Source organism: Oncorhynchus keta, chromosome 32 (genome assembly GCF_023373465.1).
Source record: "Oncorhynchus keta strain PuntledgeMale-10-30-2019 chromosome 32, Oket_V2, whole genome shotgun sequence".
Taxonomy (NCBI): Eukaryota; Metazoa; Chordata; class Actinopteri; order Salmoniformes; family Salmonidae; genus Oncorhynchus; species Oncorhynchus keta.
This window is the reverse complement of record NC_068452.1, coordinates 18,291,607-18,315,870: the sequence shown is the minus strand read 5'-3', so window position 1 is coordinate 18,315,870 and position 24,264 is coordinate 18,291,607. Positions and strand designations below refer to the sequence as shown.

The window sequence follows — 24,264 nt, the reverse complement described above, 5'->3', positions numbered from 1 at the left end:
TGCTATTCTAATGCTGAAGATTCTACTACTTCTACTACTAACATATACAGGCCTGCTGCTGCTACTACTACTACTACTACTTTCTTACAACGCACTGTTATGTAAAATGCATTGTGTTATATTGTGTTATATTTAGTAAATAGCCTATTATAGTTATGTAGTCCCAAGTGCAAGCAGGCTGTCAACAAATAAATTAGGCCTACTTGGAGATGGGGTTGGTAACATAATCATAGTTGACATGAGTTTCCTAATATCCTCATCACTTAAGGAATTAGACTGAGCCCATTATATAGTGGTATTTACAAACTAATATTATTCACATAAGACAGGAGAGCAACAAAATATAATTCATATTATACATCAATATCCCTTCCCTCTTTTTTTGCGGACAAATTAAGCTACATAGCATATAAAGGCATATAGCCAAAGTTAATTAACAACATTTAGGATCAAAAGTTTCTGGATAGAACCAAAAATGATTATATGCTTGCTTCATATATGGCACCCCGTAAGGTTCGATATAGAACCGAAATTGGTTTCATATAGAACCCTTTATGGGATGGAGCCCAATGGTTCTATATGGAAGCTTACGGGGTTCTACATATAATCTTTAGGGGTGCCATATATGAAGCAAGCAATAGAACCCTTTTTGGTTCTATCCGGAACCTTTTTTCTACGAGTGTAGGCTACTTATTGTATTAGCTCTCTTGGACAGAAATCCACCTAAGAGACTTTCTGACTGTCTTTAAACAGTTCTAAAGAACCTGAGCATAATCATAAGATATTTCATTTTTCACGTCACTAGTGTTGCCCATAGCTTTGGAGAGGCGATAGGATAGTTATTGTAACTCTTGGCAATATTAGGTTTCTTATTGAAAAGTGGAGGCCCTTTGTAGTGGGAAGAAATATCCGATGATGAATTACAAGTATAGATGCATGTGTTTGTTTCATGGTTTGTTTTAAATTGATTTAACAATGATGTGTTATCAAACCCTTATTATTGTAACTTTTAGGCCTATCTCCTTACCAATGATTACATTTTGTTACGATAGTTAAGATACAATAGTCTACAACATGTAATTAAACGTTGCTCTTGACATTTAAAAAAAAAACATTTCGTGCGGTTTGCAGATAATGTTTTCAATGTTTACTACTCCAGTGTATCTAATTAAGTTGTTAGCACTTTGCACGGCGGGTATTGGGTGGAGTTCATTAAATTATCAACGCAACATTCAAGCCAGTGGAAGGCTACACGCAATGTTATATAGTGAAAAACATTCAAATCACCTTACAGATTAATCTCATCTACCCAATTCCCTTTCGCATGTTATCGTGCTTTGGAATTAGCCTATATATTTGTTTAACATAACAGCTGCTAGGCTATTTAGTGCTCAATAACTCTGCAGAGTGCAAACACAGCGCAAAGTTTTATCCGCCGTAGGTAATCCTATGTTGCTGTTCTTTTTGCACTTGATATGAGTTGTTCTGAAGCTGAAATGCATTAGTTGCTAGCACGAGTACCAGTGGAAGGCAGAGAGAGAATTGAAGGCCGAGGCCAAAGCTTTGACCCGCTTGAATGTGACAAGTCATGCACAATACCTGGAAAGCTGCCAGAAATACATATGAACCGTTAACTTATGAGTCTTCTTCACTTCCCCCTGTATCAGTAAAATGGTTATCATCCTCTGGGTTTTGGGTTTTAGAATATACTGGTGTAGTCTCACTTCTGCGGTGTTTACTTTTTGTGTCTGAGTGTGAAGTGAACGTTTTTGTCAGTGGCAGGAATGCTACAGCAGAGTCGTTTACGGTCCCCGCCACAGGCGATATATCAAGTCTATAAAAATCAAAGCTGCCTGATGTAGTATTTTATTATAGTATTAAACGACCAAAAAAGTTCAAGTAGTTCCTTCCATAAAGACAGGGGATTGGCACGCAGTAGTGTTTAATGCGCTCGTTAAGAAAAATTACTCTTAATCTTCCAATAAAGCATGAACATAGACATTTCCTACACCAGAGGAAACTCAGACGCAAGTTTAAAGAAAACAAACCAATACAGGTCTAAAAACCTGAAGATTTGAAACATAAAGCGTTATCCGTGATAGACATCTAGAGGCGAACGTGATAGAGAAATAATGGCGCCATAATAGTATTCCGACGTTAGTTTGATTCTGATGATGTATTCATAGGCGTAATATATTGGATAATGCTTATTGTATTCAATGGCCTTGTTCCATGAGACGCGTGCATCAGTTTGATAAAGAAAATAATGTGGTCGCTTATTTTGTCGTCCATTGTTTCCAATATGCATGTATAATGTCGTTGTAATGCATGATTCAACTGGATATTTCTACGACAGCCTACAGATACCCACATATATATGGATGCACTCACATTTAGCATATTGCATAAACAAGACAATTTATTTAGAGAGGAAAATATGTACAGTGCTAGGAGAGGTGCAGCCCCTTGGCGGATTGATTTACGCCCCATTGACGCTTTATCAGGCTCGTGAAAAAAGTCTGACCAATCATTTCGCTCCGAGCGCACAGCCCCAGCAACCTTGCTCTACTTTGTTCGTAGGCTAGTAGAAGGCTAGTAAAAAAGACTTCTGTCCTACATGTTTTCAATTCAATGAACCGTGAATTGTATAATGTCCGAGAATGTCAATTTCTGGAACGCTGAGCAACTATTATGTGGACTCTATAATAAGTCACGAGAGCGAAGATCCGACTTCAGTCAGGTTTTCCAATGTACAGTATTCCAACTCCAGGCAACCGGGGGGACATGGCGAGCATCCCGAATTCCCCTCTTGTAGCTTCCAGCCTAAACCTCCAGTTTTTAGCTCGTCCTGGAGCCCGTTCAGCCCCCATGCCTCCAATGGCTTACCAGCGGTTTACCATCCATACATCCCGACTCAGCCCGTGCCTTCCACGGACACCCGATACATACGCACTTGGCTCGACTGCGCTCCGCGCTCGGAGTCCCTCCCCGGGCAGGGGCAGGTCAAGATGGAGCCGCTACTGGGACACCTCGGGGAACCCCCCAAAATCGGTGGACACGAGTACATTTTGGAATCCTCTTCGGCAAGAGAGATGAATTCCAGCCAGGGCTCCGGATTCGAGGACAATAAGGATATCTGTGAAGGTAGCGAAGACAAAGACGGGCCAGATCAAAGTGAGTTATAAAACGAGGAAGTGAACAGTCTGTAAAGCTTTTAATGCTGTCATAAAACAGGAACAAAGAGATAGCGAGCCATAGAGGCTCACTACCAAATCTGGTCCGTAGTGTGCGTGTAATGTACTATGTATGTTTACGTTATAATTATTATCATACATTTATACATACATTAGGTCAAGGTATGGATGGTGCTCTGTTTTGGAGCTTGCGACATTTCACGTGGGCGGTTTTCTGCGCTGTCCTGCCTTAGTTTTGGGGACCAACTGGTATTGAATATAATTTTACTGCAGTAAGTTTTGGCACACAGTCTCTGAGAACAGGTTATCTGCGCTCAGTTGCACTTTAGTGCAGTTCATATTGTCAGCAGCTTGTTTTATTCCTGTAATAACTGAACAGCACCTCAAGAAAGACGTCCCTCTATTGAACTATGTGCCAAGAGCCTCTCCAGTGCAAAATTAGGGTTTACCAGGGCAAGGACCTCTTAACTCTTGTCAATATTTTAGTGTAAATATCCCCTCTAAAAAACGAGCCTTTGTTTCATTCAAGTCTGATGACAGTAGTCTATTTATAGACATGTAATGTCATTTAGAAGGTGGAGTGTGGGGGATTGGGCTATATGTTCGTTTCTGCAATAATTATTATTTTGGCAAAGAAACCGCATTGACGACATTTTCTGGAAATACAGTTTGATTAATGCCTTTAGGGCTGTTGAGTGGGCAAGAGTCTCTTTTTAACACCAGAAAATACATCTGAAATATTTTCCAAGTGAGACTCACAGTTGTTGTTTTTTACGAGCAGACTCATCTGTCTGAGCTAAATGACATTATGTGGAGGATGTTGGTCACTGCACTCTCGCTTTTCTAGCCATGCCTATGGTTGCCTTGACAGAATCAAATTAATTTTCTCTCCTTTACCAACACGGCCTCATTAGATCAGGCTGGCTATTAATCAGACCTGAAGCCGAGCCGGAGTGGAAACCTATATATTTGTGTTGCTCCACACAGCACAATCTTGTTGAAATAGGCTGTGGGTGCTCGCCCGGTAACGTTTTGGTGCGCCGGGAAACTGAGAAATATATCATACATATGATGCCTAACCTAGATTGGATGGGTCAAGGTTCTGACAGATTGTCATTTTCTAGTAGCATGGACTGGCGGTGGAGACCAACGTTGATTTTAATCCACGAAATGGGTTCACGCACTACGTGAACTCTCTAATGGATGGTGCGCAACATAATTCCCCTTTGTGTTGCCCTGGGCGGCATTCCAGAATAAACTACGGGCAAAGGCAACGAAGTTGGGAATTACACGTCCCTCTTTGTGCTAGCAACGGCTTGTGAGTCAAAAAAAGTGATTTCCACTGAAGTTTATTAAGTTATAAGACCAGCCAACATCACTATTAATTATTGTATGTTGGCTCCCTGGGACAGTTGGGGAAAAACATATAAAATACGATGCAGTCTTAATGTAGAGAAATGCAATAACGAATATCTCTAGGCATATACGAACGGTCAATTTCTCAGACTATTAAGGCAAAATTGCAAAGAGACATGATGGTATAATAACGGTCTGTAGCCATTATGTGTTTCCATCCCAACGTTCGTCACAAAACAGACCATGATCATCCAACGACAATTCCCTCTTAAACGTGCATTGTTGCAGATCATGTCTCGGAGCTCATAAGTATTTAGATGGCACATCTCTATCTCCGAGGTGTATGCCGGCAACGGATAGCTTTACAGGGTTATCAATCATCCCCGAGGAATTATTTCCTTTCATGATAACAATAGGATTGCGTCATAAGATTTAGGACATTGGAGACAGTTGATGTGGTATGAAAGTGCGTGTCTAGGGGCATGGGCCGATTGGATTTCTCTACGTTGGTTACATGTATGTAGCCTAAGAGAAATGGCCATGAGTTTCAATGAGCCCAGATTTTTTTCATCTGTAGGATCCATTGGCCAAAGCTATGACCTTTCACATAGCCGTACGCGTTATGGGATAGCACTGGATGGTTTGTCATGCAGTGACAGGAAAAGCCCCGACTTTGCACGGGATGAATGACACTAGGTGATTATGTACTTGGAGAATGCGAAGCACCACTTTGCGTGTCACAAAGCCCACTTCTACCTCCAGTGCCTCGGAACAGGCATTTGTGTCCACTTGCAGATGCAATCGATCCGATGCCATGCGTGGGATATTTATATCCCCACGGCCTTTTGAGTAATCAAGGTATTCTCAGTTTAAGCTTTTCAAGGCCGTTTGAATGCCATGGTAGCCCAACATGCAGGCTCTACACAGTGATGTTATACCAAAAGCAACTGTGAGGAAATGTAGATGGGCCTACATGAAAATACATAGCATGCATTCCCGAGAAAGCCACCAGAGAGGAAAGGCGTCTCCACGGAGACAGCAAGAATTATTTCCCCTGGAACATTTCCCATAAAAAGGAGATAATCCACTTTCCAAAGCAACCGCATTTCAGGGGGACTGCATTTTTGTTTGGGTTAGGCTCTGTTGCTCACTATAGGTCTCTCATAGTTCCAATGCTTTTGGCTCTGTTGGGGGAGGATAGCTTCTCCTCATAACCATGCTGCGCTTTCTTCACTAATTGCATTCGGCTGAGGCCTGCTAACCAAGCTGAAGGGTGGAGTGCATTGCCATGATTGGAGGTTCTGTCAAAAAAATAAGGAGAATCGTAGTTTACGAGATAACATCACATCCAAGTGTTCCACCCATTTAGAGTGTACTTCTCACAAACAGGGTGATTTTCAAGGTCTAGTGGGGTGAAGGACACGAGTACTTTTTCCATTACCTTTGTGTTTCCCATTTATGACATTGTTATGGTAACATGAAAAGACACCTTATGGTCCAGGAAGTACTTTCATGGTAAACATGTACAGTGAAGGAGAATTGCCTGTCCTCTAAACCCATTTACATTACCAACCAAGGTCACCTTCGGCCTGAGGGGCGGTGAGGAACTACTTTCCTCTCTCCTCTACTCCATTACATTACCGAACACGGTTCCATTTGGAGCAATATGAGCCTTGGCTTTTGATATCACTTTAAACTCAATTATATAACGCATGGGCATGGAAATCTTGTTATTACGCACGCATGTTTGTATTTAGCTATGTTATGAGGCTTGCTAGTCTAGGGCCTATTCTGGTCTGTGTTTGTTAGCCCTTTACTAAAGGTGTCTGTCTGACTTTCCCTTGTAGATGACCCCTCTGCCAACTGGTTGCATGCCCGGTCTTCCCGGAAGAAGCGGTGCCCTTACACGAAATACCAAACCCTCGAGCTCGAGAAAGAGTTCCTCTTCAACATGTACCTCACCCGGGACAGAAGGCACGAGGTAGCGCGCTCCCTGAACTTGACGGAGAGACAAGTCAAAATATGGTTCCAAAACCGACGGATGAAAATGAAGAAAATGAATAAGGACCAACCCAAGGATTAAGAAAAAAAGGGGAGTGCTATTAAAAACACCACCATCACAAAGAATCTGCGTTCTCGTTATTTTTCCCGTAAATAGGCATACATGGACTGTAAATGGTTAAAGTGGGGGTACAGGAAGTTTGTTTTTATTATTTTCCATATCGATGTGAAATATCTTCTGACATTATAGAAGCGCAGACCAATAGAGAAAACCCTTATGGCCCGTTGGTACAGCATGGCGCTTGTGACGCCAGGGTAGATGGTTTGTTTCCCGGGATCACCTGTACATAAAATGTATGCACGCATGACTGTAAGTCGCTTTGGATAAAAGCGTCTGCTAAAATGGCATATATTATACTATACAGTAGAAAGGAGGGTGGATTCACGCAGCTCTTTCTCAAGCACTACTTCGATCACTTCTTTATTGCTTTACGCATGAGACCACCGTTCATCAGGAGAGGCATGGAGGTGCCTAAACGTTGGTTTCATGCGGTCATTAATACATAAGAGAAACGGTTGTAGTCAAAGGTTTTTTTTTGCTCCATTCCTCTGTTCAACTCCACAGATGCGTCTTACGTAATGATGGTGCTGATCTTTCACGAAAAATACATTATTTTTATTTTCCGAGCAGCAGTTCCCCAATTCAGTTCCCCAATGATGTTATATTTTAACTGGATTAATAACCTCGTGTGGCGTCACATCCCCCAGAGCCTCTTTGACTGCGTCGCATTTACCAAAATATCAGGGTTCCAGGTATTTGTTGTAATCCCTTTAAATACTAACTCAACAGGTATATGCACACTCTTATATGTATATCTTTTTTCTACATAATAATTTTACATTCAAGTTCCTTGTACGTAAAAAGTGCGTAATAACCTAATAAGGGTTTCATATGGAAAGGTCTATGACAGGGCTCTCCAACCCTGTTCCTGGAGAGCTTCTCTCCTGTAGGTTTTCACTCCAACCCCAGTTGTAAACTAACCTGATTCAACCAGACATATATTAGAATCAAGTACGCTAGATTAGGGTTGGAGTGAAAAGCTACATGACAGTAGCTTTCCAGGAACAGGGTTGGAGAACCCTGGTCTACGGGGTATTTATCCGTTAACATTTCCTTGAGACCAATGTTACTATTTCGTTGTGTAATTGCTATAAAAAAAGTATTTTAGACTACTTGACGTGGAAATTAATCAGGAATACGTGTTTTCGGGTAGATAGCGCGACATGGTATATTTCATTGAAGTATCTATCATATGCAACAATCTTAGATCACATGCAAGATGGAACCTTGTTCGCGACTGGGATTAATCCTAGTTTTATATAGTTTGGTCTGTCAATATAAGGTCAATATATCCAATGGCCTTGAGCCTACTTGCTTTGATCTAATGACTGTGCAGTCTAACAGTGGGACGTTTTTGAACATTTACGTGGAAATAAAAGGGCCTACAATAACCCGCCCTTTTACGCTCTCTCTCATTTTGATATTTGCCATAAAAAGATGTACTCCCATGCGCTTAAATACAGGATATAACATATGTCGAAGAAAAACAAGCCTACATTTTTCTAAGAATAAAATGTTTACATTGTTAGCGCATGCCTAATTATCATAATGAAATGTAATTTATTTCTTTATGTTTGTGTGTTTTGGAAATGAAAATCTATCTGAAGAAAATGCGCCATGCTATAGCAGTTTTTGGATGATAATATTTCTAATTAATTGTAAATAGGCCTAGGTGAATAACGTCGATTGTTTTTATTGGAATGAGTTGAATATGTTCAAAATTGGTGTTTTGGGAAATGACATCGGAGTTGAATGAGCAGACGTCGTTTTTCCAGTTTTAGATATTGTTTACATGTTCTTGTCCAGAATGTATTGAGCATTAACTGATTTAACCGTGTTGTCAATACAATAAGGAATGATGTACTTATTTGGTGTACATGTATTTTTGTTTGTTTGTTTGTGTGAGTACTTACAACCGTACTGGGAAACTCGTATGATGCATTTTCAGTGAGATATGAAATGGGTGGCGTTTCTGGAGTCACGAGCATGGCTGTCCTTCATTCTGAATATTAAGGAGCAATCAGACCCCATTGTGTCTCCATTAGGCTCGAGTCTCGCATATCCACTGCAGCTTTCATTGCAGACGCCTTCAGGTCATCTCAGTTGAACTCTTAGTTTTTAATAACAACGCTGTAAGGACCGACTCCAGAAACTACTAACCCCCTCTCAGTCTTTTTTTTATATCACATTAATCTCTTGTGTCCCTCATGTAAATTGTATTCAGTCCTGTGTTGTTTATCTGTGAGATAGCACTGCTGATGCTGGATTCGTATTAAAAAAAATAGTTTACATTAGAACAACGTCTCTGCACTTTTTACTGCTGTTGATAACTTTATGGAATTGATATGAGATTAAAATGAAAATAAAACAGTTGTATTTATGACAGCCAATTCATTTTGGACAGTGGGAACGTCTCAAGAGCGCGCGTAATATGGCGCATATGCGCCTTCTCTGCGTGTGAGTGACGACAAAAACAAGTTGGAGGCTTTTCATATTTCCAACTTCACTTCATCTTTTAGGAGGAGCATGTGTTCAAAATATGTCTCGTGCGCAGGAGCATTTGTCTTGAATTGTACTTCAAGGAACGGAGTCAATTTGACCAAGTATGCACATGGTTCCCTGAAGAAGATAGCCCGTGACCCTAATATTCATTAAGATGACTCAATGGCGATGTTTATTTTGACGTTTTCATTTAATAACGTTTATGACAATAAAAGTTTGGGTTATGTGTATTTAAAATGTCCCACTCTGTGTAGAACCTGAGAAGGCGATAGAGAAGGACGTGGAATGAAACCAATCTGCTGTGCTGTACTGTGCGTGGAAAATACCATTCATGGGGCTGCTGTACTGTGCGTGGAAAATACCATTCATGGGGCCTGTGGCACATGACTAGTGAGGTAGGTTATGATTCTAAGGCCCATGTTCGCTTTTTTCCAAAGATGAACGCAAAGAAAACTGTATGATTTTTTTTTTATGGGTCTTTCCAAAAATGGCACGCCCAGCAAATGCTCACCCCTTTGCATAATGAGTCCATATATTATATTGAACTAAAAAGCAGTCTATTCATGAACTTGGATTAAATAGTTTTCTTGCCGTATTTTGGTACAATGTGGTGCATAATGGTACAATTCATACCCTATATCCTCCTGTAACATCCCATAATAAAGAATTATGCTAATGTTTCATCGATTTATTTTTCAGAAATGGAAAATAACAACATGGGCGTGGAACTCTGGAGACTGAATATGGGCTACATGAGGTTGAATGTACAATAACATTGTTGGGTTTTATTCTCTGAATCCCGGCAGCCTATAGTAATTAAAATATGTCTTGAAGTTCGGGCCAACCAGAACTACTGGCTTGCAGATGTGCAACTGAGATATTTAAGTTTTTTTGCGTCGCCAAGCATGTGAATAAAATGCCTATTTCTTGTTAAGTAGCCTAGGGGGTCAGTATTGGTTATTATGGCTCTGTACCACCCAATCCTGGGCCTGTTATGGTATTTTTCAGGAGGAAACAAACAGCTAAAACGATGTGGGCTTTCGTTTGGGGAAGAGGAGATGGGAAAGCCGACTGTCATAAAAGAGAGAAAGAAAATTCAATGCGGTGTGCCGCAATAAAATAATATGACTGCAATAAAACTTAATAGGGTATACCTTTCTGAAGGTTAAGAACTAAACGGCTGTAAAGCAAACACGGGGAGAAGGAAAAGTTTCAAGTCCTCCTTGATAACTGTTTCGAGGTGTCGTGTGGTAGGCCTAATCCACGTTCCTAGACCGGGGATTTACGTTGTTCCTTTGCGATTTTGTCGTTTATTGTTCGCTGCGTTTGTTGTTTTCGGATTCCACTAGGAGTGGGGGGCTTGCGTGGCGAGGTCTGGACTTCCAGATGAACCGCCGGAGTCCAGTGTTCGCGAAGCCTCCCTTTGTTTCATATCCGAGCGCATCCTGGCCGCTCTATAGCAGTGCCATAAAACGCCACAAAAAGATTCTGGCGAGACGTCTGACATAGGGGAACCTTAATCTGTTAACAACCTCGCCCCCAGGCTGGCCATTTTGTGGCAGAACCTTCGATTGTTAGGTCATGGAATAGGTTATAATAGGTGGTCAGAGTGCATCTCTTTCTTTTAAAAACTCTGTTTTCCCATGCTCTCATTTTCAGTTTGCAATTATGTTGTATGAGTGTGCTGGGATTTTGCATACATTCATTGAGTAAAAAGACAAACTCCTAGACAGAGTAAATTCAATTTATCATGGCAATTTTATCAAACACCAGTTTATCAAACCAAATCTGAATTTTACAATAAACATTGCAACCTATTTTTGACAATCATTACCACTCTTGTCAGTACTTGCTACCACTATGAGGCACACCATTAGGGTTCTACTACGACCCTTTTCAGAAGAAATTACCATAATTAAAGGCTACAATTAGGCCCCACAACAGTAACCAGAGATGAACGAATAGTAATTAGCGAAATGTATATTATACTGCCTCTAAGTTGTTTTAACATTTAAACCTCTGCAAGCTACACTTGCAGAGTCATTGAGTGTCTATTCACATTGTTTTATTTTTGTGATCAAGTTTTTATTATTTTGGGGGGGTTATCAGGACAAACAATAAACACAAGCCAACAGAAATTACACAAATACAAATACAAATCCCCCCCCCCTTTATACTACCAAGTGTTGTAGTCCATAAATTAATATTCCCTAATGTTGCACCATGTAGTCCAGAGATCATATGAGTAACTGTGCCAGGAGCACTCTGGGTGCAGAGCATACGGACAGGGGTTGAGTTTATGTTCACCTGGAAAGCTCTTTTGGAGTCGCATAACTCAAATGGGCAAAATGAATAAATAGCTTTGATTTCTAAATCTCTGCAAGCTAGACTTCTCAAATATGTGCACAGAAAATTAATGTTTCTACTAATTTTTGTTGATTATGTTTTTCCATCAACGTTGGCAAAAGTTACGTAAATGATAATTTCCTAACATGAGCTTGACTCCAAGTTCTTAAAATAAATCTTCGGATCATTCTTATTTTCGTTTGAACCATGCACGAGAGAGGTCGTCGAATAGGGTTGAAGCACAATTTTCCCTCGTGTTAACATGTCATTCGTTTTTAGAAATAATTAAAAACTTCACTTGCCATATGATTACAACGTTTCATAAATATTTTAACAATTTCGTGTTTTTTAATTAAAAAACAAACATTATTCAGGTTATTAATTTTATATGATTCATTCAAATTACATGTTTAATTTGTTGTCTGCAAATAATCAAACACAATAACGTATGCCTTCTATTTGGTAGGCAGCTGTTAGAGTAACAACTCAAATGAAACAAATATGTATTATATTCTTTCCAACTATATGTAGGCCCATGTACGCAGCTAATTATTCTTACAAAAATATGTTTTTAGGCTACATATAGAAATGACTCGATTGATAATATGTTATCAATTAAATAGGCCTAGATAACGACACATTTTTTAGCAATATTAATTGAACTAGACGGCATTAGGACTAAGTATAGACAAACATGTCTTCAGAAGAGGAACAGAAGAGGAACAGGTCTTGTGGCCAATATGTTTTCTTATTTCGAAATAAGGCCTATACTTTCACGGTTTAGTTGCGAAATACCGTCATTATGTTGGTTTATGTGTGGTGTTTCTAGAATCATGAACTGGTATCAACTTGAAATCGCTGCGTCACACCTAAAAACGGCCTCTTGGTGGCGATGTTGGTCCACGAAAGAAAGCCTCCGCTGTGTTGTCTGCCTATCCGGAAGTCCTTAGAAAACTCAGACAGGCCACTTTACACCATCTAAACTTGGGCGAAGAGAACCTCTTGCTTTACGTAAGATATTTTGAAGGGCGGCAAGAAGATTAATATAGGCCTATATGTTTCTCCCGTATTAGGGTAAGATTTCAATTTAGGGCTATATATTTGAATAGTCAAACAGAAGCATATTGACAATGATTTGGCTATTTGTTTGCTTCTTCAGAAACGCTATTAGCCTGCAAATAATGTTTTGACCCTAAAGCACATATATAGAGGGCACAGCTCTTCTGAGAGGATTATATAGGCTACTAATCTGTAATAATTGATCTTCTGTTGGTTTAAAGTTGTTGTCCATGACTTTGGGAATAATTAGTAAAATCAACTGAATGTTTTGAAGGTTTTTATGATTTATTGTTATTCGATTACAATATGTTTAACTTTGTAGTACAACTATTATATTCATTGTTCGGATCGAAAAACGCTGTTCATATTTAGGTTTTTTACAATGTAACGAAATATGGAAATAAATGACTCTTGCTGTAAACCGTCATACTAGAAGTAAAATGTCGCTAAATTGGGTAACACTCTACATTGGGAACGCTTTTAGCGCTGTGAAATGTTTGAATTTGCATTAGAACTCCCTGATATGTAAAGGACAACAGTTAATTCAGTGTAGCTAATTCGAAAGTTTGTTATAATTCCAATAGATATCAAATTTATTTGGGTTAGAACCTTTATTATATTATTGTAGTACAATCCTTAACGTCATGAATGCACAAGCTAAGAAGTATGAAAAAAAATGGCAGACAAATTGTCCTACTGTAAGTTGGACATTCACATGACATATGTTTTAAAATTTTCCAAAAACACGGTTAATAATATGTTTTAAAAAATTGCAACTGTTACATTTGACAGTAGCCTAGCAGGGCTAATGCGTGCGTACGCACAATGGGAATCAACAATCTTGAACATATAGACCTATATCTTACATAATATCGGACAACTGCATAAAACAAGAATAACAAAGAGTTATAATTCGTTTGGCTCCTATACTACAATGTCATTGGCCAAAAGTCATACATTGGCCAATACAACCTAACTAAGACGTTATCATAATCTTAATTATCTAGGCTAGTTGTCCTAATATTAGAATTCTGAATAAATGCTTGGCGACACTCCTCCTTGGCTTCATTTTGTAAATGCAAACTACGCTCAGCCTATTTCTCAAACCAATCACGTATAGATAGGCCTATATTCTCTTTAAAACGTATTTTAGTCCCAATCCTAACAATAGTTTCGTTTTTATGAGGTCATTAACGAACACAACCTTCCCTCAAGTTATCCCCTCATTAAGTTATTCCAGAAAATACGTCTTGTGGTTCAAATATCAGCTTCTATAATGACAGTCCGTATGGAAAACACAACTGAAATGACAATTAAATACTTGAATATTTCTGTATCGGTGAAATTGCTCCAAGTGAAGCATTTATGGCTTTGGTCGTGGAACCTCATAAAATCTTAACAGCTTTTTTGATGCTAGGTGTAAACAACAAACAGCCTCAGCGTTTATTGCATTTTATAGTTTGTTAAACCATTTACAACCACTTTCTCCATTATACCACGAGTGTCGCTCCTTTCAGACATCTTCTTTATGAATATCATATTTATAAAAATACTATAATCAAAATGTTAAATCTGACTACCTCGTTTGTTCTCAACATGCCTCAGACGCTGGGTGCCGGGACTTTGACAAGTTGTTTTAGAACTGCAATTACATTTATAGGACTTGTTAAAACTGATACCAATTACATCGTGTACTTTCAGGGCGACTCTGACATTTTCGAAAAAGAGGATCCCACCTCATTATAATTTAGAAATGAATGAGTAGGCTATATGTGCATCCCTTTAGGTTGACTATTAGCTAGGCTAATGCTAAAAATCCATCTCTCCAAGAGAGGTTTTTAGAGTGGGTAAGTTGTGGTGGGTGGGGGGCGCTCTCTATTTGATCTGATGCAAAGCGGCAGATTTCTCATTAACTTACCCGCTTGAATATATTAATGCGCATATTCTCTCCTCCTCTCTCCCTCGACCCCCCTCTCTTCCCCCTAGTCCATTGCTCCCTCTCCCTTTCTCTTTTTCTCTCTTTTTCATTCTCTCACTCCTTCCATATCAGAAGCCCGCAGAGTAGAGCAGTGTCCGTGTGGGATGCGAGAAGCCAATGAGATGAGGACCCGATAATAGATGCAAATTATCGTGAAAAGACACCGCAAAATATGAAACAACTCATTTGCAGCGGAGTAAATCACAGAAAACTGTTTGTAAACTGGCACCTCATACCAGAATTGTGATGCAGGAGCACTTCAGTGGAGACGATTTTATGGAATCGGCATGATTGTGGCTTCGGCTATTTAGATTGGGTGTTTTGAAATACAACATCAGTCCATATATTGCGAACCAGCTTGGGTTCTTTCTTTTTTTTCACCCAATAACTCTTCAATTGCCTTCCTCTCGAGCGCTTGAGTCTTTATAATCACAAACAACAACAAAACCAACAACAACAAAAGATGAGTTCATATTTTGTCAACTCTCTCTTCTCCAAATACAAGAGTGGAGACTCTTTACGTCCCAATTATTACGAGTGCGGGTTCGCGCAGGACCTTGGGAGTAGACCCACAGTAGTGTATGGACCAGGCTCTGGAGCAACTTTCCAACATCCCCCTCAAATCCAGGAATTTTACCACCACGGAGCGTCCACGCTCTCCAGTGCCCCTTACCAACAGAGTCCCTGCGCCGTAACATGCCATGGAGAGCCGGGCAACTTCTACGGGTACGACGCTCTCCAGAGGCAAACCCTTTTTGGACCCCAGGACCCAGATTTGGTCCAGTACAACGACTGCAAGCTAGCCGCTGGTGGTATCGGGGATGAGACGGAGAGCACGGAACAGAGCCCCTCTCCAACGCAGTTATTCCCATGGATGCGACCGCAATGTAAGTCCGAGCTAAAACTGAAACACTGCGCGTGGGTATGCATGAATAGCGGGAAAGGGGTAGAATATTAAACCTCAAACCATTCGCAATTAGGGCCGAGGTGCGTTTCCTGTGTTCAAAAGGAGAGACAACGTGCTTTTATTGTTTTATGGTGTCCAAAACTTTACAGTTTAATGACCCCCGCCATATACAAGGGAGAGGGGTATAAAGAAGAGAGCAAATCTTTTCTCTCCATGTGCGAGCTGGCCCGCAGCTGATTCTCTTACTTCTCACCCAGGTTAAAGTTTTACTACTCTCTTTTACGACTTAAAGTGGTCTCGGGGATTATTTCGCTACAAGGTGGCCATTTCCCACAGGTTAGGCGCTTTATGGCTTCACCCAATGCGTTGAGTAGCCTATGTGTGGTCGTCAGACATGATTTGCTTTGGATTTTATTGAATATCCTATGAATGTGTGGACATTGAACATCCAATCGTTTGAATTGCATTGCAATGCTGATAAATCACTTGGAAGTCAATCTAGGTTTAAGTAACCTCGGATATATATATAAAAAAATGAGTGGATTATATAATTGTCTGTAGGCCTAGACAATAATAATTGCTTATGGGGATATTGGGGATGGAGATAAGGGGATTGCATTTGTGAAATTGTATAGGCTATTCGTTATGTTTTCCTCAAATATGTCCTCTCATTTTGTCAGTAGCTGCCGGACGGAGGCGAGGACGACAGACCTACAGCCGTTACCAGACACTGGAGCTGGAGAAAGAGTTCCTATTCAACCCCTACCTGACCCGCAAGCGGCGAATTGAGGTATCGCACGCCCTGGGACTGACCGAGAGACAGGTCAAAATCTGGTTTCAGAACAGGAGGATGAAATGGAAAAAGGAAAACAACAAGGACAAATTCCCCAGCAGTAAGACAGAGCAGGAAGAGATCGAGAAGGAGAAACGACAGAAGGAGCAGGGCGCGGGGACACACTCGTCCGAGGAAGACTGCGACAAAGCTAAGCAAATGTAAGCTATAGGGAGACTGGGGGGTCGAAATCAGCACCGCGAAAAAGGCAGCGAGCAAGATAAGGGAAGTGGGGCCAGCATGCGGTTTTGTGTCGGAACATGGCAGTCTTTGGCTAGTCATTCCAGGTTTGATTAATTCGAAGGGAAAGTCTCCTGACGGTGACAAAGGACAGGACCATTCACATTGTGGTTGTTTGGAGACAAAACGAAACATTTGAACGGGAAATGAAGCATTTGTACTTTTTATCTGATGTTGGAAATTATTATTGTGTTAAAAATAGAGTCCTTTCATTGTGGAACAATTATCGTGAAAGAAAAACAACATTTATATTGTTAGAATTTTGTCATTAACAATTATCTCGGCAGCTGTATAGTTTTTAAGTTAAATGGTGCACTTTTTACTGTTCTCACTTCTATGTTATGACGACGTGGCGAATAATGAATTCCAACAACATGAAACTGCCTATTTATGCTGTATAGGCTTTCCTATTTTTACACTTGTTCTTCCTTAGTTCGTTTTGATTGATGGTAATTTTGTTGTCTTCCTTATTTGGGTAAGCATGCGCACAGTGCAAAAATGGAGAAGAAAAAAATGAATAAAAATGCAATGGAAATAAAAAAGGATGTCATGTGACCCCTCGTTTAAACAGAATGTGTACTGTAGGCTACTCGTGAATTAGTTTATGGGGACTTGATGATATGCTTTATTGTTCTTCATCACTTTTGTTCTATTGTCTAAACCTGGAAGCGGCGGAAGACAGAGGACACAATAAAGTTTACAAGCGAGAATCTGTGACATCACTGCCGCTTCATTTCCTCTCAAGGTGTGAATCCCAATAGTGCCGGTCACCACACAGACTGACTCAACCAATTAGTAATCTTACCAAAGTACACAAGTGCATTAAAACCTTCAACAAACCAATGAGTATTTATGGCTACTGGGTGCACACTTCTAAAAATGTAGGGATTGACGCATGGTCAGAATTGTGTCGCCCATGTTTATCTCCACGCAAACTTGACATAGATAAGTCCATGGCATGTGGAACCACACTGTAAGGTCTGGCTAAATCATGTCTATTGGCAGTAACAACACCCCCCCCCCTTCAGAAAAAAACGGGATGATATCTGACTTCCCATAACAATCACATTCGTGTTGAGTCTTATTCGAGAGGGGGAAATAAAAAAGGTGCATAAAAGCACCTGTGCGCCAGGTAAATCTTGTCAAACGCTGGGAGAGCGTGGCACTAGGCGACTCGAGACAGCGACTGACCTCCCTGTTCCGTAAAAACAAATGTGCTCGTGTTGTCAAGAGCTTCTCTGTCGTGCTGGAGATGGAAGCTGTGAAAAGAGGGATGCTCTGAAGCAGAAATTCTCCCAGAGAGGGCCGGAGTGGGCTCCACTGGTCCCTGGACATAGTACAGGCATCGTGCGCAGAGACCACAATAACATAGAGAGGAACTTGCTGAGAGATCCCACCACTGACAAGGATAAGTACAATCGATATGGAAACTAATAGGTTTTTCTTATTTGTGTGGTGTCCAACGAGAAGTCGAGGACAATTTAAGATCTGTCTGTATACATTCAGTTGGATATTTGTAAGCATCAGCCCTTTTAATCACTGTGCAACGCGCCGGGTGATTACATAATATATTCTATTGACCATCGATTTGTTTGTGTTCTAGTTAGTTCCTTGATTGGAGGTAGGCCTACCTTTTGGCTTCGAGTGAATAGACTGAAGTATTTTATGTGTATGGTCAGCGGTGCACTATTTTCCACATTAGCTGGGCTTGTAGGAAGCCCTGCTGTTATTGGACGAGTTTGTGTCACATGGCCCTCGTCACGTGGCCCCTGAGGAAAAAGGGGTGATTTTTGGTGTAAATCTAGACTGTAATTCTGTAATATATCACAGTACCTCGTAAAACCGACAGTAAAACCTCCCGGCCTACAAATCACCGGTCAAATTATGAGTTCATTGTATTATGCGAACGCTTTGTTTTCCAAATATCAAGCTGCAAGTTCGGTTATTCCAAGTGGGGTCTTTCCCGAGCAAACTTCTTGCGCCTTTGCGTCCAGTTCACCGGGAGCCAGCAGCTATGTCTCGGGCTCCGGCGGCGCAGGCTTCTCTTCCTCTTCCTCCACACTGTCCGGACTGTACAATAACGCAGGGAACATGCCCACCCAAACCCGCAGCATGTATCCCTCTGCGTACGGGCTGGGCACCGGCTCTCTGAACATGCACTGCTCCCACTTTGAACACCCCAACCTCTCCATGATTTGCTCCGGTGGTGACCCGTCCAAGGTGTCCAGCTGCGGTAAGGCGGAGCAGAGACAGAACGAGGACAGTTTACGGATCTACCCATGGATGAGAACCTCAGGTATGTGAGCTTAAAATGTATGTTTTCAAATGAAGAGGAGGGGAGAAAGGAATGGGGCTTTGCGCCGACCTAATAATTCTCGTAAACGGTCTTATAACAGTGCGGTTGCGAAGTGGCCAGGACTACTTCCTCAACTATGCTTTACGCCGCTTCGCCTGTGCATCTTTTATTGCTATATGACCTCAATAAAACTGTAATTTAAGATATCTGAATATTCATTAGGCGGTATTGTGTTAAAACAGAAACAGAAAGGGCGTTGGATTATTTTACTCCGTTCTCGGGTAGAAAGAAATAGCCTAAACAGGCTAATCCATCGCTTTCTGTTGTTTATGCTGCTTCGATAGGATCTCGTGGTAAGCGCACTACAACACAGCATGATTTCCAGATGCCTGGTCTCTGCCCCGTGCTCGCTGGCTTATAATTATTATCGCATAAATGCCTCCGAGTGTTGCAAACACTAAAAACACTGTGATGCTAATAGTTGGTTAGCTTTTGGTTTGCGATGTTAGGCTGTGTTGTTTTGTTATAGAAACGCCTTTGTCTGACATTCTGAACTGGCTTGTTGAATAGTTTCAGTGGGCCTTACAGCTGCCTACAGCCCACACAACAAACAAGTATGTCTAGTCTGAGAAAATGATGCTTACAAAATAGCAATTCATGTTACGCCAGTGTTTGATTCAGTGTACTGTCAAATAATGTCATGCGTAAAACGTGTGTGTAGATGTGTAAGTGGCTGTGTAGCTGTGGTATGTGTCTCTGCGCGCGCCTGCCTGTGTTTGTGTGGTGTGCGTTGTATGCACTTTAGGAGGCTGAACAACTACACACCATCAACGAACAACCACTTTTAGTGCGCGCGGCTCATGTGAAATAGTGGCTGACAACAATTTTGTCGAATCATTTTCAGTAACCTCTCAAGGCCTTGGCTACTATTACCACAAAATTCCTATCAGTCAATTGTCAATTTAGTGCTCCCTCCTCTTGTTAGCCTCTGGCGTAAAACGTACAACATCATAAATAGTTTTGAAACATACGTCCTCATTAGCAGGGATTTTGACATCTTCTTGCAGACATTCGTTTCCACGCGTTTTCTCATACATTTACGCTCGTCGTGTACGTTGTGTGTAGGCTATGTATGTCCTTGTGTGAAATATGCATACTTAAAAATAAAAAAATCCTAATGGAAGCGTGCTCATGCATGGCTTGTCTGTCTCTCTTTAATTTGGTTATAGGAGCCACCAACTGACTTTGAAAACCTAATTTAGATTTGCAGGTGTCATTTTCTGAGGCTAAGACTATTCATACACAAATAAATATCAAATCAAGACATTGCTCAAATTGACTAGTAGACACACAGTGATGGACCAGCAGGCAGGCAGTCTGTCTCCCTCTCTCTCTCTCACACACACACACACACACACACAGTCTTGTACAGCAGACATTGGGGACACACAATTCACTCCCATTCAAAATCCTATTTTCTCTAATCCCTAACCCTACACCTAACTCTAACCCTAAGCCTAACCTTAACCCTAACTCCTAACCCTTAACATATTTCTAACCTTAACCCTAAGCCACCTAGAAATAGCATTTGACCGCGTGGGGACTAACAAAATGTCCCCAGTTGGTAAATTTTTTGTTTGTTTACTAGTCTTGTGTCGACTAAGATCCTCACAAGAATAGTTACACACACACACTAACACACTCACTCACTCACTCAACATGTTTTTTACTGACATGCTCACCAGCATGGCATGGCCTAGCAATTCACTTATTTAATTTAGATGAAAGGACATAAATAGTTGTTTAACTAGACTATTTGAGTGTGATGTTTGAGCCTACAAAGCATATTTTTCAATGTGAAAGGAAATATATGCTCTGGAAATACACCCACTTCTCCATAACAAATGTAACTTCATAAATAATATCCTCATCAAATGTAGTTTGTAGATAGTCACACGCACGCGCACGCACGCACGCACACACACACACACACACACACACACACACAAACACACATAACACATAACACATACACATACACACACACACAGAGAACCCTCTCTCACACAGACATTAACTTTCAATGTGTTGTAGACTATGCGCGAGCGTACTAGAGGGTCTCTGAGAGCACAATGCTCTCTCTTGTTAAAATTCCTGACAAAACTGCGTTTCACGGAGAATAATTCCAGCCAAGCCGTTTCTCTCTGCTGAAACACAAATCACCATGGGAGAGAAAAATATAATCCATAAGAATATACCCCCTTTCTCTCTCTCTCTCGCTCTCACTCCCTACTTCTCGCTCCCCCCTTCGGCTGGCTCCCTAGACCTCCAAACCTCCTCCTGTCTCATGTCGAGCCAGTTTCAGCCAGAATTGTGACACGTCGCCAGAGAGGAAATGAGAACCAAACCAGTGACCACGGCGTGCAATAAAACCCCACAGTGCTGCAGCTCAGACTCCATTCGATGTCTGCCTTGAGCGGAAACGGGAGGAGACCCGTCCCATTCGCAACGTATGCGGGACTTTTGGAAGTAAACTTGTGTATGTAAACAGGGAGTGATCTTGTTTTGCTCCTCGCCTGTATGCCATCGACGTTTATTCGAGAAGGCCCTTACGTCCAATTACGATAGTGGTCCTGTTGTGTGGGGAAGGGTTGTGTTGTTGTGCACACGAAAACTCCCATTTTATGTTCCAAGGAAATGGAATGTTAGGTATTTTGTGCAAAAGGAAAATGCATGAATATACAGCTGAGCATTTTCAGCTGGATTTTATGGTTTTGTAGCCTACTTCTATTGTATAAGCTAGGCTACCTGTTATGGAATGAACTTGCGTGCCATTTGCTACTATTGGTTTGAATCCTTGCCAAGTGAATGATACTGGGTATCAGTCTATATATTTTTACAGGTAGATGCTATTTCTATTAACTGCATCATTAATGTCAATGAAAAGTAAGTGGCGCTAAGTATAAAGCGATTTGAGATACTTTACAAAAATACAATGTATTATGCACATGATGGAATAGGAAACCTATAGATTACCTAAGCTTGTAATACAAGCATTTAAAGGCCTATAGTATCTCATTACAAATATTCCTTATTTATTCCTATTATTTTATTTTTATTTTCATGAAACGTTGCTGGATTCGAGGCCAAAATGGCACTAAAGATTTGTGGTGGGCCTACAGTCAACGCTATCTGAATGTATCACTTATCAGAAATATAAATAAATTGCAGTGTTTTTTTTACTGATGAAAAAAAACACTGCAATTTATTTATATTTCTGATAAGTGATACTTTTTTAAAACTAGAATTCCATCACAAAATAACAGTGTGGAAATGACTCTCACTTCCTTTCAGGCCTATACATCCGCTTCCCTCTTACTACCCCACGGCTATACCTGCGGGGATTATGAAACTATTTACTGTACACTTAAAATTAGTAGTGGAAACAGCTCGTAAAATGTAACTTTTATGTGTTTATATTTGCTCCGCAAGGCGTGTTTACAACATAGGCCACTATTGAGGTAGCACAACAGATGCAGTACATTTGGCCCAGCTAGATTCAGAAATGTAATTATTTCCAAACTATGACAAAGATTTCCCCCGTTGCTTTTTAACCTCCGAGAAGATAGTAAATAATAACAATATCCTCTCCACAACTAATTCCTCGAATCATATAATCTTCAGAAATATAACATAATTGTTGCATTTATTTCAACGCATATCACAACATTTCCCTCCACAGGACTTTTGCTTTCTATGCACTTTTATCAAAGCTTTGTTATTTAAGTTTTTTTTTTAAACCACAAGGTATAGCCTATAGGCCTACACGTTCAAAAGAACAAACAAACAAAGTCCATCTAGAGCATTCGATGATATTACATTTTTTTTTACTACTTCAGTTTGTTGAGAAAAATTAAATGGGGTTTCCTCTCGATTTCTGTCTGTTCAGTGTTTTCACACAAGCTCTTGCCTCTGTTATTTACAGGTGCAGACAGGAAGCGAGGTCGACAGACGTACACACGTTACCAGACGCTGGAGCTTGAGAAGGAGTTCCACTTCAATCGCTACCTGACTCGCCGAAGACGCATAGAGATCGCTCACGCGCTGTGTCTCACCGAGAGGCAGATCAAAATCTGGTTCCAGAACCGGAGGATGAAGTGGAAGAAGGAGAACAAGACGCCCGGACGGAGCTCCCCTGCAGCCGAACCGCCGGGGGGCGAGGAGGACGAAGATGAAGACGAGTAGCGACGGCGAAAGGACGGTGAAAAGACTAATGGGCACTACATGAGACTGATATTATATTAAAACCGTAGGGGGAAACTGTGTCTCCCCTATTCTTACACTGAGTTAAACATACAATACTACCTACAAGATTAATGATTTATTCATGTAGTCTAAAGCCACGTCTTGTTTTGTTAAAAGTACAGTGAAATTGTATAGATAAAAAAATGACATTGATTTCTAAGCGATACTAAATAAGCTATTGTTGCTTACATGTTGATTTAAATAAATATTATCCCGTTTTCTTTGGCATAGATCTGTAATATTGCAAAACCCTGGTTGGGAAAACTAGCCTGTTTGCGAGAAAAGGGATCGGCTTTGCAGCAGTTATGCAACTCTACGATCAGCCTTGCTATTCTATGTTCATTCTCATCTTGTGATCTTCTGGGTGTATATTTTATGACTTGTTGTAAAGGGCTTTTACCCCTATGTCAATTGATTTGACGTATTTTGTTTTTATTCTCGACATGTAGGCCTACAGTGGACCACGAGATGTAGGAATTTGTATATTTTCGTGTTGTGAGGAACTATTTGTTATTCAATTGCACAAGTGTTCTTTCTGTTCATGCCAATAAAACAAAAAGTAATCAATTGCAAATGATTTTGTTTTGGATTTCTCTTGGGTATGTGCTACATTCCTAAATGCTTGGGCACTATATGTTTGTAGTACATAGACCTATGTGATGGGCGATGGCCTATCGATGAGGCTTAGGCTATTTGTTGAATCAAAAATAATATTCTTATCGAAGATTAAAAAATAAAAAGACAAACGCTAACATGTATGATGGTTCAATTACTCGGTCTACAGGCTACATGTACAGTTGTAGGTGATATATCTTCATTTCATTTCACCAAATAAGCCTGCATTAAGGCTTTTGTTTAACAATTCTTAACATAATTATTTTCGCTAATTATCACATTTTGTTGATAGTAGGCTAGCTTTCCACTGACAGGCTAGTCTGGTCAAACAAATAAATAGGTCCATTCATTTGTAGGCCTTATAGCAAAGTGTTCCAATTTTCATGTAATATTATTTTGATATTATTTTGAATCTGTGTTTATAAAGTCAAGATAGTCTAACCTGTTTTCATTTCTAACGCAGCCCAATGTTTAATATAGATAATAACAGGGATACTTGTATTGCTAAAAAC

The 24,264-nt window shown here is 40.5% G+C and overlaps 3 protein-coding genes across 4 annotated transcripts; all 3 read left to right on the top strand.

Annotated features, from left to right (window-relative positions):
- The first annotated feature begins 2,519 nt into the window (after positions 1-2,519).
- LOC118365201 (homeobox protein Hox-B9a) lies at positions 2,520-9,275 on the top strand. Its single transcript, XM_035747206.2, has 2 exons — positions 2,520-3,174; positions 6,398-9,275. Exons 1-2 carry the CDS (start codon positions 2,661-2,663, stop codon positions 6,631-6,633), a joined length of 750 nt encoding a protein of 249 aa, XP_035603099.2. The 5' UTR covers positions 2,520-2,660; the 3' UTR covers positions 6,634-9,275.
- A 5,199-nt stretch (positions 9,276-14,474) lies between these two features.
- On the top strand, positions 14,475-17,246 carry LOC118365199 (homeobox protein Hox-B8a-like). 2 transcript variants are annotated; one of them, XM_035747204.2, is made up of 2 exons: positions 14,475-15,444; positions 16,145-17,246. In XM_035747204.2, the coding sequence occupies exons 1-2, from the start codon at positions 15,021-15,023 to the stop codon at positions 16,459-16,461; spliced, it is 741 nt and encodes a 246-aa protein (XP_035603097.2). In that variant the 5' UTR covers positions 14,475-15,020; the 3' UTR covers positions 16,462-17,246. The 2 variants fall into 2 exon arrangements, with proteins under 2 accessions (XP_035603097.2, XP_035603098.2); XM_035747205.2 differs by having other exon boundaries at positions 14,482-15,444; positions 16,148-17,246.
- A 1,021-nt stretch (positions 17,247-18,267) lies between these two features.
- LOC127914475 (homeobox protein Hox-B7a-like) lies at positions 18,268-23,711 on the top strand. The gene is made up of 2 exons (XM_052490723.1): positions 18,268-18,832; positions 22,818-23,711. The coding sequence occupies exons 1-2, from the start codon at positions 18,421-18,423 to the stop codon at positions 23,075-23,077; spliced, it is 672 nt and encodes a 223-aa protein (XP_052346683.1). The 5' UTR covers positions 18,268-18,420; the 3' UTR covers positions 23,078-23,711.
- Positions 23,712-24,264: the final 553 nt, after the last annotated feature.